Raw genomic sequence first — 14899 nt, 5'->3', positions numbered from 1 at the left:
TTGGCATTCCTTCATACACTTGACCCATAGCCAACAACACTTCAACGTGGCACGTTGACGCATGCGGCAGTTAAATATATCAAAACCAAAACGAAATAAATGTATGTGTGTGTGTGTGTGTGAGCATGTGTGTGTGTGTGTGTTGGCCTTCATGCAATTGACACCGATTGCCAACGCGACACTGTTGGCCTGGTTTTACGTGGCCCAAAAAAACAGCTAAAAAATACATAAATGTGGTAGCAAGAATTGCGCATAGAATACAATATTTCATTGGAATATTTAATAAAATAAATTGTAATAAAAATAAATTGAGGAAATGAGAAACGTATTTAATAGTTTTCTTCACTTATATAATATAAATACATAGATATAAATCAAGAAATTTACATGACTTTTCCGTTGTCTTCAGTGGAATGCACATGGCGTATGAGCAATAGTTGTTCTACCAAGTGAACAAGCTCCTCATGCCACTCGCAGGTCGCCACCGCTTAATTAAAATGGTCGTCAATTGGACAGCATGACGGAGGGAAATATCAACAAAAATTAAAAAAAAAAAAAAGCAACAAACGTGATATGCGCCATTTGCAGCGACAACTTCTCAGTTCAACTTTCCACCCCCTTTCCAATCCAATTTATTATCATTTCGCTGCTCAACTCTTTACTATAATTTTAAAATAAAAGCCAGCTGTTGTGAATGGCACATGGATAAAAAGAGAGATAGAGAGATAGAGCAAGAGAGAGAGTGAGTGTGAGAAAGAGAGTACGATACAGAGAGGGGGTGTAGGGTCGTTGCATTATGCAAATGCGTTTGCCCATTGAAATTGATGGCGCGCCCATCGCGCATAACTGTAATTATATAATGCACTTTATGCATTTGATATATGCACATAAATTGTGCATATATATATAAATGCATAAAAAGATTTACATAATTCTTTATTATGTATTATTCATAATGGCCCGTTACATATTACAAATATGTTAAAAGTAGTACACACCGCATTTGAAATCAACGAGCTGCGTTTAATTTCAATTTTAATTGTAATTTTAATTAATTTTGCCATTTATTTAACTATTCATTACAAATACACACACACACGCGCACACACACCCACACACAACGCGTGACGATACGACATAATAATTATGGGCTTTACTTGCCATTTGCAGTGCTAATTACTTTGATCCCATATGGTTTTGATTCCATTTTCAATAAAACTAAATCACCCGATGAGACTAGCTAAAAAATACAGCAATTGGAGACAGAGAGACAGCGAGAGAGAAAATGAGAAAGAGCGCAAGAAAGTGAATGAAGTAATATCATTTCAACAGAAAACATATATATGCTTAGATTTATCATATAAGTTTACATTCTTTTGCAATTTCATTCCACTCAACATTTAACTCAACATTAACATGTGCTTTCTGATTTTCAACCCTGATCATTTTGATAATTTTCTTAATTAAAACTGCAAAAATCTCACAAAAATAATTGGTACCACAATCTATTTTATTTTTTCTATAAAAAAAATATTTCATTTTCAATGCATTTCAATGAAACTGGCTAAAACAAAAAGTTTTCACTTAAAAGATGCGTCAAGAACCAATATGTTGTTACAGAGTAAAACGTGTAAGAAAAAGGTATGTGCTTTCCCATTTTATTAAAAAACACATAAGATAAATAAAGCAGGAATATCATTGGAATTAATCTTATTTTTGACTTTAATGTGCTTTTACTCAATCTTAATGTTATTGTTACTCCCAGTCACAATATTTAATTTAACGATTTTATGTGTATTCACAAAAGCTTTAAGCTTTTGATACTCTCAATCATATTCAATCAGCTTTCATGTGTGTTTCAATAGCTTTTTTTTATTTTATTTTTATTTATTTATTTTTTTTTATTTCTTTATCAAATTAGTAACTGAGCAATACTGTAAAAAATTTGATTAACCGAGTGACACTTTCGGCTAGTGTCATTTGCTGTAAGTTTGAGTCGAACATTTGATTTTAAAACAGCTGCCAATTCAGTTGACTCGTGCTTTGTGTTGAAATCAGACGATAGCACAGCAACAATAACTTAAAGCCTAAAATAACAAAACATTTGAAAAGCAACTACAACACAACTTTGGATAAACAAAAGTGCTACAGCGTACAAATAACAAATAAAAAGCAACGACACCCAAATACAATTTCTCAGTACGTCTTAAATCGCAATGACAGCCAGAATGTTGCTCTCTTTATTCCTGGACTTCTTCAGATGTCGCAAATCGTTGTGGCATCGACCAACGATCAAACGAGCAGACACAAATTCGAATCTGAATCTGGAATTGGCATTAGAATTGGATCTGAATCTATATCCAATTCAGTACGCAATGGGAAAGACAATGGCAGAGGGAAGGCTCCAGCAGCAGTCTCCGGAATTGAAGGTTCACATGGAGGAAGCAACATGCAACGTGCGACATGTTGTCGACTCTTGCGAATCTGATTATGACTCGGTGCGGAATTTAGAGCTGCAAGTAAACACAGAGCCGGACGATGACGATGACGCTGATAATGATAACAATACTGATAACCAAAATCAAAGTGATAACCATCAAGATACTGAAATTGAAGTTGTTGCAGATGCCAATGCCGATGTCGATGACTTTGGCTTTGATGATCCACGCCTGCCTGAGATGATTATTTAAAATGTATATATGTACATACATCAGTGTATGTCGGCGTGTATGTGTAATGTACAGCAAATGTGTGTGTGTGTGTGTGTGTGTGTGTGTATGTCTGCATGCTTTCGCATTTATTTATTTAATTGCATTTTTAGTTATGCATGCAATTAAGGTGCTCATTATCCAATTTTGTATTATTTACAAACAGCAAATAGCCCAAAAATTAATCAAAGCTTAAAATGACATAATGGCTAGGCAACAAAAACAAATGCAGGAATAATAGCAACAAAGTCAACTAATATAATAGCAACAATGACAACAATAATGCAATAAAATTCAATTACAACAGTTTTTAATTAACTTTTTGCAATTAACATTTAAGTATTAGTGTAGTCTGCTTGGCGAACAGATGTCCTGTAGAAAATACTTAAGTATACTTAATATTCACAGATATATTAATATCTACATTTATTTATATTTATTTTAAAGATTAGCTTGATAAATATATTTTTAGAATTACATATACCGTGCCTAGGAACGTAAATACAGGGTATCAAATTTTAAAAAACCAATAGAAAAAAAATGCAGCAGACAGCAGCTGCAAAAAAAAAGTAAATAAACATGAATTAGAACTAGAAATTTAATAGTATGACAAATTAATCCACATGTCAATTGACTATAAAGGGTTTACCTAAATGTGCAATTGTTTGTGACTAGCATTGTGGCAACTTGTAACTTGCAACACATAAACACAAATAGCAATAACAACAGCAATAATAACAATAAGTTCATATTAAATATATTATTTAATAAACAAGTCAATTGTTAGAAAGAGATTCAAATAACAGTGGCTTTATAAATAAATAGAATTATCTTTCAGGAAGGGATACAATTTCGCATCAAGTCACTAGAATTTGTATACAGTTGAGCGACTAGACTTAAATTCTTAAAAAGATGTATGAAAATAACTGCCGATAAAATTTTCAAAAAAAATTAAAAATTTTAAAGCACCAAAAGATAAAGCGAAAGATTGCTACAATCAGGGATTCAAGCCGTAACCTTTATTTGCTAATATTCTCCAATTGTGCAGTGATACCAAATTGCATCTCATACCGCAGGATGATTCTGAGAACTTTACAATAAGACAAGTTCAGGATAAATATAATATGATTATCTTTCGTATAATTTCAGCTGTAATAATAACAATGAAATTTTCCTTTTTCACAAGAACCTGTTCCCATATCACTTTTCTGTGTGTTAATATAAATTTAAACAATCTTAAGATTATATATTTAATTGAAGTTACTTTTAAATTTTGTCATTGTATCTTATCACATATTTCACAAATATTTATTTAAGATTAAGCAGCGGCTAAAATTCGAAAAAATACTTATATTCAAGCTTGTTATGGGTTACAATTTTAGAAGTATTGGAAGTACCTGTATTTAACAAAATTGTATTGTTGGGTTTTTTCTTGTCTATTATTATTATTTTTCGGAATTTCAATACTTTTTTGGAGATGTAATTACAGTAGAGAGAATTTTATATAAAAAACGAGAAGTTAGTTCTTGTGGAACTGACAGTATACGGAATTCTTTTGTGTTTTTATCTGGCATTGGAAAATTATTTGTATAATATGGCAGCCATTTTCCGAGTTCCCGTGTTCTTACATATAAATCTTAAACAAATATATATAGCATATTTTTTGGGACAATCATATTTTAATAATATCCATTTAATTATTTATTTATGTTTTAATAAGGCTAAACAAATATTTTTTCTTAAAATGCATAAAACAATGTGTTGAAAATTTAAAATTGTTAAAAATAGTTAAAATAACTTAACTGTAAGACCAGCATATTCTTAAATTTTGCACTTAATGTAGTTTTATTTTAGATGTAGGTTTTTGTTTATAGACACTGATCTTAAATCATAGAAATTGTTTTTTTATTTTAGAACATAACTTTGGAAACACTATTTTAACTGCTTACAATTATGTAAGACATTACAGTATCAAAAACTTGAATAAACGTCCAGTTGCAACCTTTGCTCTGCGTCTATTGTGGCATGTGTGGGAAATGCTGAACTTTTGAGGCAACATCTATTCAAATAACGATGGTGACAATAGTGTAGCAGGCAAAGTGAATCTGTCTGTCAGTCTACTTCTCAGTCAGACATTACTGTTCAAATGTCTGTCTACCTCTCTCAACCTCTCTTTGTGACTCTGTCAGACTGTCTGTGTGTCTGTCTGTCCGCTTGTTGTGGTCATTTGTTTGTCCGAAATTGCATTCGCTTCTGGCAAATTAGATTTGTGTACAAAATGTTTTAGGCTCTTTGTCTCGTTTCAAAGGTGAGATGGCCACCGCATGTCTTTGAGGCGCCACTCATAATTCTTGGCAACAACAACATGTCGGACAAGTTGTAAACGCCCCTGCAATTAAGACGAAATGTAGCTGCTTAAAGCCAAAAGCTGTTGTTGGCCTGGTCAAAACTTCTAATTAACTTGCCAATTGGCAGCCGAGTCTGGCCAAAAGTGCCTATAATTAAACAGCCAAAAGCCACATTTCCGGTGCGTGTTAGTGTGTGTGTGTGTGTGTGTGTATGTGCGTGTGTATGTGTGTGTGCCGCACGCAGGTAGAACACACCTTGACTCAACAACAACCCTGTCCCAGCAAATTACGAGGGTTGTCTGTTAAGTCATTGGCCTACGTAAGAAAAAGTAAGTTTGTTTGATCGAAATAAATTTGATATCCAACATTACCTTTTTATGAACAATTCTCTAGATAACCTTTTTAGTATACTAAAATCTGTTTTTCAGGATATTTTGGAAAAGACTAAATTAAAATTATTTTTAAAATTGTTCACTATAAAATTTTGCCGTAAGTCATGAAACTGTTGATGAATTACAATTTTATAATTATAGTTTAACGATTTGATTTAATAAATTGGATATTTCTACTTATACCAATGATTTATTAATCCACCCTCGTATCATGAAGTGGCAAGTTGCTGAATTCATGCTCTGTGCTTGCCACACGCACGCAACGCACTCATAACTTTCGATCCCGTCGACTCCTTTTCATTTCCTTCTCTCCTCGCTGACCCTTGCCCCTTGTCCCTTGACCCCGTTTACCCCTCGACCTGTAGTTCCTTTGGACTTTAGTATAATCCATTAACTTTTGGCTAAACTTGGCCCTGTTCATAATATTGATGAGCATTTTGGCATTTGTTTATCAACATAATGTTGCTCTTTAAATGCCACCCTGCCACATGCAGCAAATGGAGATGGGGCACACTCTGATACAGTGTTGCCAAAATTTTAAGGGCTAAAAAACTTAAATTTGATTTAAAATATAAGTAGCTAGAAATAGCATTATATTAAAATAATTATCTAAAATGCTAAAAATTGTATTTTTTTTAATCAGTGTTATAATAAGCTCATTATAAGATGAGTAATTATAAGTTAGGTAATCAGCATATATTTTCTCGAATCTTATTCTGTGCTAACAAACACGATATCTCGCCAATATCAGTATATGTCGGGTAAACTGATTTATAAACCTTTTTGGTAAAATATCACTTATCTTTTCTAAATGCAGTTTATTTTCTATTTGGTCCTAACCTCTGCATTTAAAAAAAAAACATTATTTTTAACACAAACTGTGTTGTCCTTAGTGAGTTTATATCTACGAAAATTCTGAATTTTCACACCTTCCAAATTGAATGCATCTTTAAGATTTTCCTAATTGATAGTAGAAATCTTATTTCCTCAATATTTTCTAGATTAAAATATTCGAATACCTCAATACCGCTTTTTTGTTTACCCAATAAAATTTATACTTTCGAATTTCCCACAAATATTAAAGTAGTCTGTCAAAGATTTTAGAAATTATTCGAATTGTTAGGTAATAGGTAACTAGAGAGTAGCTTTAAAATTGCTAAAGTGGCGACACTGCTCTGGTTCTCTACTTAAAGCTGCTCATCGTAATCCCTGAGCGTGTTGTCCTCAAGTATTTGATCATGTCGTTCCATCGCTTCATAGGAGTTGCAACTGTTGCGTTCCCTTGTTGTTGCAACAGGCAGTGGAAGTGCAACTGCAACTGGCAGCGACGGCGGCGGCTGTTTGGTTCGCCGGCCACGACGACGTTGCACTATTGCCTCACCCCCATTCAATGCCACAAATTGTTGCCGTTGCCGTGGCTGATACTGATGCTGTTGCTGTTGCTGATCCTGTCGACGCTCCTTGTTGCTCTCCCAATCTTCCTCCGAGGGACGCGTGCAGCTAAAAAACTTTCCCAGACTCGTGCACATTCTCAATGCAACTGACATGAGGTGCAACGCAATGTGGCAGCTTTATAGCTTGCAACTGTTTTGATATCTCTGAAACCAACTTCATTTAGCTGCTGTATTTCTGGCAAATGATAGCAAATCAGTTGCATGATTGACAGCTGTTTTTGTGGCATGCTGCATCATGCTGCACACTCACAATCTTTATGTGCAGCCGCTTGTGTCTCAGCAGTTGGACTCTTTGAGCGCGTGGCAACCACAACGACAACGTCATGTGGAGAAATATTGTTAGCGGCATTTTCTTCTGCTGCATCGGACACAATTCGGAGGCGGAATTAACAAGGAAAGCAGTCTCGACTCTAACCCTGGAGATTGTCATCGTCGATGAAGACTTGGCAAGTCCAATCGTTAGCAATGTGGAACTGAATCGTGTGGCAACTTGGCCAGATCTAATGGTTTTCTAAAAAAAAATATAGCAAATCACACTTTATTAGTAATGTTATTTTAAACCCAAGTAAAGACTTTTTCTACTGAAGGACCACTGAATTTCTTATAAATTTTATGGATACAAAAAAAAAATTGAATAAAACAGCAAATTTTAATCTAATTGAGTCAAGGCTGCAAACATTTTATTTTTATTACAACATTTTAGAGGCTTAAAAAGTTAGAAAAAAGTTGAGAAAATAAGTTAATTGATTGCTTACAATTTAAACAAAACCTCTGAAACCGGTACATCTTGCTCATCTGTCAATTTTCTATAAAATGTATAGGAAATATACTAATAAAATTTATTTCTTAAAGACACTGATTAAATAAAGGATTTTTACAGGATATTCCTGGATAGAGTTAGTATTTTTAGTATACATTCGCTTCTAAATTCCTAGTGCTACAAGGGTATTCTTATAAATTAGTGCACAAGTCACAAACATAAATTATATAAATACATATTTTATTAGCCTACTTAACCTAACATATAAATTTTTCCTTCAAACATGAAAAATAATTTTAATTTAACAAAAAAGAAAAGAAACGAAAAATTTTTTGATTTTATCAACTTAATTTAATTATTTGACAAAAAAGATTTAAGTTTGTCCCTAAATTCAACGTTGGTTAAATGTCTAGTAAATTGATTGAAAACTTTATTAAAACGGAGCAATTTCGTAAAAAATGTCTAGCATATTTAATAAATGATAAGTTTGTGGCGGAGATTCCCAGAAACCTAATCCTTTGTCCCTTTCACTGAAAGAGTTCTTTCTGAACTAATGACTTATCCTATTTTCAGCTGGAGGACATTATGACTGCTATCACAATACAAATCATATTTATTGGGATCTGTATTGGGTTTGCGAAAGGTCCTGTTACAATGTAATCTAATCAGCGGCAGCACTTGAAAACAACTCGAACCATTATCCTGGGTAATTTCCTCCTTCCCAATGGGGTTGCAAGTTTATCCGCATGCCAAGTCAAGCTGACGATTCTTTGACTTCCGATTCCCCCTCCGCTCTCTCCCTCTCTGCATACATTCTCGTCAGCATCCGCTGTTTATATATATTACGAGCTGAGATGAGAGAGCACTCATATTTTGGCATCCATCAATCAATGGAGAAGGCTCTTCAAGTTGCCGCTTTGAATGGCCACTTAAACGCCATAAAAAGCGGAAATTAATGCACTGAAAGCATTCAAATAGACCTGGCTTAACAGTGTGTAGGAGGGAGGGTAAAGCTTTAGCTTTTACTGTGCAACGGAATCAAGTCTTTAACGTCGATGGTCGATGAAGCTCGCGGGCCACTCTAGTGATTAATTGATGGAATTCCAAGAGACCCACAGCAAAGAACACACCCATATTAAGGGATAAGGGGTTGGAGGTGAAGGTGGGAGGGATTGAGAGATTGAGAGGGGTTGCTTGGCACTTTATATCCGTTATGGGCCTGTTAATGGCAAACCATTGAGCAGTTAAAAGCGCGAGATTAGCATTTCCGCCCAGTCAAAGGCATGACCCGAAGCAGAATCGAGCCGAGCTGCTTTGACACACTCATAGCCCGTGTCACAGAAAAAAAAAGGCGACGCACATTAGGGATGGGTATCGAAATATATATCGTAGAAAATATTATATCATATCGTAATAAATTGCAGGTAAGTTGCTTTAAATGTCAATAAGATCAATATTAATTAGTTCATTAATAGAAATCAATCAACTTGCTCCATTTGCCGAGCTAAACAATAATAGAATCAACAATTTTAGCACAGAAATCATTTTGTTAAAAAACGAAAAAAAATTTAAAAACTATAAACAAAATATACATTTTAAAGCAAACCTCGTTAACACATCGACTCGAACAGAGACGCAATAATTTTTTTTGTTATATCTGTTTTCTTTATCGATACAATATCGATATCACCGTGTCGATACCCATCTCTAACCAACAGTAGAAATGGGAACAAGGATAAGGGGCAACTTGCAACTGTCCATCGTTACGCTAAGGCAAACGGTTCAATTTCGCCAGACATTTTGGCGCCGTTAGAATGTGAATACCCCCACCTTCTTTCCTTCCCTTTTCCCACACTCTTCTATTGCTCAGGTGGCAGGTGCGCCTAAGCGTAGGCTATGAATTGTATTTGCGAGCGCATTATCTTTACCAACCGCAAATCGTCCGTCATTTTCTATGATTGATTGATTGATGTTGATGGAGCACGAGGTGGTAAATGGTGGCCCTTACCTGCGGTCTTGGGGCGTAGAGTGGGAGAACGGAATTGCGCTTATAGTATTGAGCATACACTGCACACGTGGCGCCACCTGTCACTCGACTAACGCAACTCAACACACTTGCAGCAAGGCAAGCTTTTGAGCTTTACCACACCAAATAACGGGAATTTTTATAATTAAAAGCTAGCAAGGGTTTCTGTCTACACTAAAAGCTTGTAAGCAAAGCTTTAGTTAAGTAAAAGTGCGAATCCTTGAAATGTTGCTAACTGTTGAAACTAAATCATTTTTTAAGTTAGTATAGTACTTGTTGATCATGATAGGGTAAAGCACATTCACTAGAAGCTTTTAATAGATGAAATAAGTTTTATATCTAAAAACTAAAAATGCATCCATATGTTGTATGTAGATGAGCCTTTGATTAAGCAGCTAAATTTATAAAGTTGTTTACATTTCATTTACAAACATCACAAGTGCATTCATTGTATGATATTACATTTATCGAAAGACTTTTAATACTACTAGTCACTTCCTACATTTTTTTTACCCAAACAGTGTTTTCAACTGAGCTTTAAATTAACTAGGTTTAAGCAAAACATAAAAATCAAACAAAAATAATTAAAAAAAAAATAAATATCCTAAGCAGAAAGAGCGAACTTGAATTTTAAACTTTAAAAATTTGCCAGTACTCTTCTAAACTTATTTGTAACTGAAAAATAACTCTATTGCTTGGAAGTTAAGCAGTATAATTCCCATCTCAATTTTCTTACTCGCCCACCCTCTTAATTTGAGAAAACCTATAACCATAAAGTTGATGGTAATGTGGCATGTTGTGATAAAGCTGGCCACTCGATTATTTTCACATGATTTGCGTCGTTTAAGTAACTTGAATAGCCCCGACCTCTATTTGTATTTCTCCCTTTTTCGTGCAGCGCGTATCTCAGTTTTTCTTACACACACATATCTAAAGGCGGTTTTCTTTTATTTTACTTGCAGTTAACGGAACTCGAGCAGCGCGTCATCGAAGCGGAAGAACGCGCCGAGGAAGCTGAAGATAAGGTAAGTCATTAAATGACTGACAGCGAATTGCCCCTTTATCCCGGACTCTATGTTGAGTACATATGTACATGCATACTATATGTAGAGTCCGTGGTATATTAAAACAGGGGTAGAATTATCCTTGGCAGACAGCAAAAGCCCCGTCTGGGCAGATTGAATCGCCTCATTAGAAGTCAGTTTAAAGCATTTAAGCATTTGTGGCATTTACATGACAATACTAAAGTCAGGGTCATAGATGGACTTAGAGTGGGGTTTTTTTTTTTTTGGATTGTTCGTCTGGCTTTGGCGACAACAACTGTTGGCACATGCGGGAAAACAGGCTGAAATGTCCAACAGAGCGGCCAAAATGTTGTCGCCAACTGTCCCCAGATACAGTACACAATACATAAATCGACTTCCGTTCCAGAACCACCGGAAATACACATTAATGCAATGCTGCGTAGCGGACAAATCCACGCCCCATTCAACTCCAGCCTCTGCCTCCCCCGTACCAATTTCCCTTTTTCCCCGTTCTACATAGAAAGTTCGTGTGGTTGCAAGTGATGCTCAGCTTTAGTCCATACTTTTTCCCTTCGACCCGAATTAGACCTTATAAAACTACCCCGAATGCGAGAACAAGGACCAAAATCACCCACACAACAATCACACCACCCAAACCACCCACACCACTTACTCCAGGCACTCGACTCGCGTTTTCAATATCAAATGCGCATTGTTTGCATTAACAAGTCCCCGGGGGCTGTTGGCTTTACCTACGCAACACCCTGAAAACAGGCGAAATGCAAATATTTTGCGACCAGGTTTATCTCTCGGCTACGTCTATGACTATGGCTATGACTACCGTTGTCCTGGCTGAGATCCCTTTAGACTTGGCATATTGAATGTACATACACGTAGGCTTTACCGTTGCCGTTGCCAACCACTGTGACAAATTGAATTCTTGTTACTTTGTTTGCGCCGAGATTAAAATCTTGTACAAACACGTGGGTTGTTAACTAGCTACCAAACCATGCCAAGGGGTTAGCCTAGCTTCTAGCTTAGCCCAACCCATAGTCTTTGGGAGACCGTTCCAAACAACCCCTTGAAAGACCTCTCAACTGTTGGAAACGCATTTCACATTTCAGGCGAACACAACTTGCTAACAGGCTTATTACTAACGCTTCAATTAGTCACTCTTCGTTGGCTCTTTAAAATTAATTCGCTCATTAAAACTATTAACCGTGAGCATTGGAGATTTACCAGACTGTGCTTTACTAACAAGATGTCCATTAATGTTGAAGCTAGGACCATAACGATTAGAATTTTTAGAAATTTAATAATAAAATAGTAAAAATGATTGTATTTAATGGTGTAACCCAGTTGAATTACAAATAAAATTCAGTTTTTATTTGAAAACTATAGACCAAATCTCACTCCAATATCATTTCAAATCCGCCTGTCGCTTTCATTATTCAAATCAGTTGAATATTAACAAAGTTAAGCAAGTTATAGATCCTAAGAATAATTTACAATAGATATGGATTTTTATATTAATGTTATTATTTTAATTTTCAAAAACTGAAGCTTATCGCATGGAAAATTGTGCCGTTTGTTTCAAAGTTAAGAAAGTGAGAAGTCTATGATAATGACGGCACTACGTTATATTTATTTTTGACTTTCACGTTTGATCATTAAATATAAAATAGAGATTTCTGGAACACACCTGTAAATTTGTTTAGAATGCAAAAAAACAAAATAACAAATTTAAAAACCAATAATAATGTTATTATAAGATACAAATTAAGATCAATATGAAATGGTGTTACAGAAATCTCTAGAGATTTTAAAGATAAATGTTTTTTTAAAAACAACCGTTCAAAATCTTGGTGTTCCTAAAAAGTTACAAATTTAATATTTTCGAACAAATTTTTTTTGCATTTTTATTTAATTTAAAGATATTTCAATTCAATTTAATAAATATTTAATTTTGTCAAATCTCTCAAGAATGTTTTCATTTGAAAGCAATGGGTTCTTGTTTTCAGGAACACCAACAATTGCTATTGGGTCGCTTCACCGCTGTTAGTGATTTGTAGAACACACCTGATATTTTTTTAAAATTGGAATAGCTTTACTGGTTTTGTCAAAATGAAACATTGTCTACGTCGCACATTGCTGTGTTTCCTCATCTTGAAAATTCGTCTTATTCGTTTAGAAAATCTAGCAATACTGGCAATTCCGTTGCCATATCCGTAATCTATGCCATTGTATTCCACCCTTTTTTGTTGACGTATGCCAATCAAATTAATTAATCATTAAAATGCAAAAACATAAACATAAGGACTCTTAACTATGCCTCAACGCCGGCAATTAAGTGCACGGGCTCCCCCAGGAAGTGCGGCAGCTCGACATTGTCTGGGGAGCTGATTATCCCTCCGGGGCAAGCAGAGCAGGCAGGCAGTCAACCTAAAAATGCCTTTAAAGTCGTGCAAATTTATGTTGCATATGCTTTGGCGCACATGGCACACATAGCACAGTGTTGCAAAACGCCGGCAAGCAGACCAAAACACAATGAAAGAAACGCGCGTGCGTGCGCACCAAATGGGAAAACAAAACAAACAAACAAACAAACAGAAAAGTGCATTTCAAACTGCAGAGTGAAGCCCAAACTGTAAGCGCATTATTCAAGGGTTGTTTTGATTCAAGCTTGCAAGCAACTGCCAAAGAGTGGCAAAGAACAAGACCGAGAGAGCGAACGCAATACACGAGAGAGAGTGTGTGTGTCTGTAATTGTTTTTTATGACTGCATTTATCGGACAACTGCAGCGACAGTTTCGTCCTGAGCTGTAACTTTGTAGTTGCCAGCTGTATGCAGGACATTCAAGAATAAAGACGAGAAGAGGTGTGCGAAGAAGAGAAGAGAGGGGGTACGAAGGACGGCGACAGCGTCGTCAGCAATCAAAAGAAAATAAAAAAAAAACTGAAACAACCACCGAAAAAAAAGCTGACTGACTGAGAGAACGAACGAATGACGAAGAAAAGGAACGAAACGAAACGAAAGCAGCGTAACAAAGTGCAGAGCGCAAAAGTTGTGCAAAGAAGACTTGTAGCTGCTTCGACGCTGAGTTTTATTTTCCGTTTGATTTGTTTAAACAATTTTACAAGCTACATCTACAAACTGCACAATAACAATAACAAGAAGAACAACAACGGAAACAAAATAAACAACAACAAATCATATAACAAGCTCACAAAGTTCAAGGCAGCGTTGACGACGTCGACAGCGACTGCGACTTTAGTGTTGTAAATTTGGAGCGTAGTAAAAAAATAAATAACATTATTTAATACTTTATTAAAAGGCGCGCCGGATGCCCAATATGTATATGCATAACTGGAAATAAATAAAAAACAAAAAAAAAAACAATATGTGCAAAGACTTGACGAAAAAAACAAGAAATAGTATCAAATGTTACGTTTTGCTCAAGTGCGTGAAAAAATTTGTGGAAAGCACCTAGTTTTTGTTTGTATGTGTGCAAGTGTGTGTTAGTGTGTGTGTGTGTTTAGGATTGTCTATTTAATGATGTCAGCCAAAAGTACTAAACGTAGTAAATTATAGGCCAAATTTCGCATTGGATTGCGCAAAAATATACACAAACCTACAAACACACACGCAGCGGCCATTCACATTTACAACGTGCATGTGTGTGTGTGTGTGTGTGTGTGTATGAGTGGACACCCTACGCTGTGTATTGGCGCGCGCGAGAGAGCGAACGAGAGTAAGAGAGAGCAAGGCAAATCGAATTCAAGCAGAGAGAGCACAGCGTGAGAGCGCGCGCACATGTCAATGACAGACAGCTGACTTGCGAAGCCAAAGACCAAAAGGCGAAAGGCAAAAAGGAAGAAAGAAAGCACATAACAAAGTAGACAACAAAAAGCGTGTGTGTGGTGTATGATTTGTGCATAAACTATTTACATGTATAAAAATGTGAGCAACAAAGTAAATTAAAAACAAAAAAACATATCATCGCAGAGGCATAACAACAGCAGCAACAACAACAACATCAAGAAACGTCCATTTACAACACCAACAACTAAGCCACTGTATATATTTGGAGAGTTATACAAAATAACAGGAACGACAACAACACACATAAGTCTAAGCATAGAAGCGTTCTGTCTACTGTGCTGCTAACTGCGCTGCCGACTGCGC

At 35.7% G+C, this 14899-nt stretch overlaps 1 protein-coding gene across 2 annotated transcripts in view; it reads left to right on the top strand.

Moving 5' to 3' along the window:
* Positions 1 to 14899, top strand: part of LOC117794214 (uncharacterized protein CG43867) — a 131212-nt gene that overhangs the window by 89228 nt on the left and 27085 nt on the right. For both annotated transcript variants that reach the window (XM_034634771.1, XM_034634770.1), the window contains exon 3: positions 10651 to 10713. In XM_034634771.1, coding sequence (XP_034490662.1) covers positions 10651 to 10713 — 63 coding nt within the window. The remainder of the gene's footprint in view (positions 1 to 10650; positions 10714 to 14899) is intronic.

The sequence above is a fragment of the Drosophila innubila genome, chromosome X (genome assembly GCF_004354385.1).
Source record: "Drosophila innubila isolate TH190305 chromosome X, UK_Dinn_1.0, whole genome shotgun sequence".
Classification (NCBI taxonomy): domain Eukaryota; kingdom Metazoa; phylum Arthropoda; class Insecta; order Diptera; family Drosophilidae; genus Drosophila; species Drosophila innubila.
Note: the sequence above shows the minus strand (reverse complement) of the source record. Positions and strands in the feature narration are given on the sequence as shown.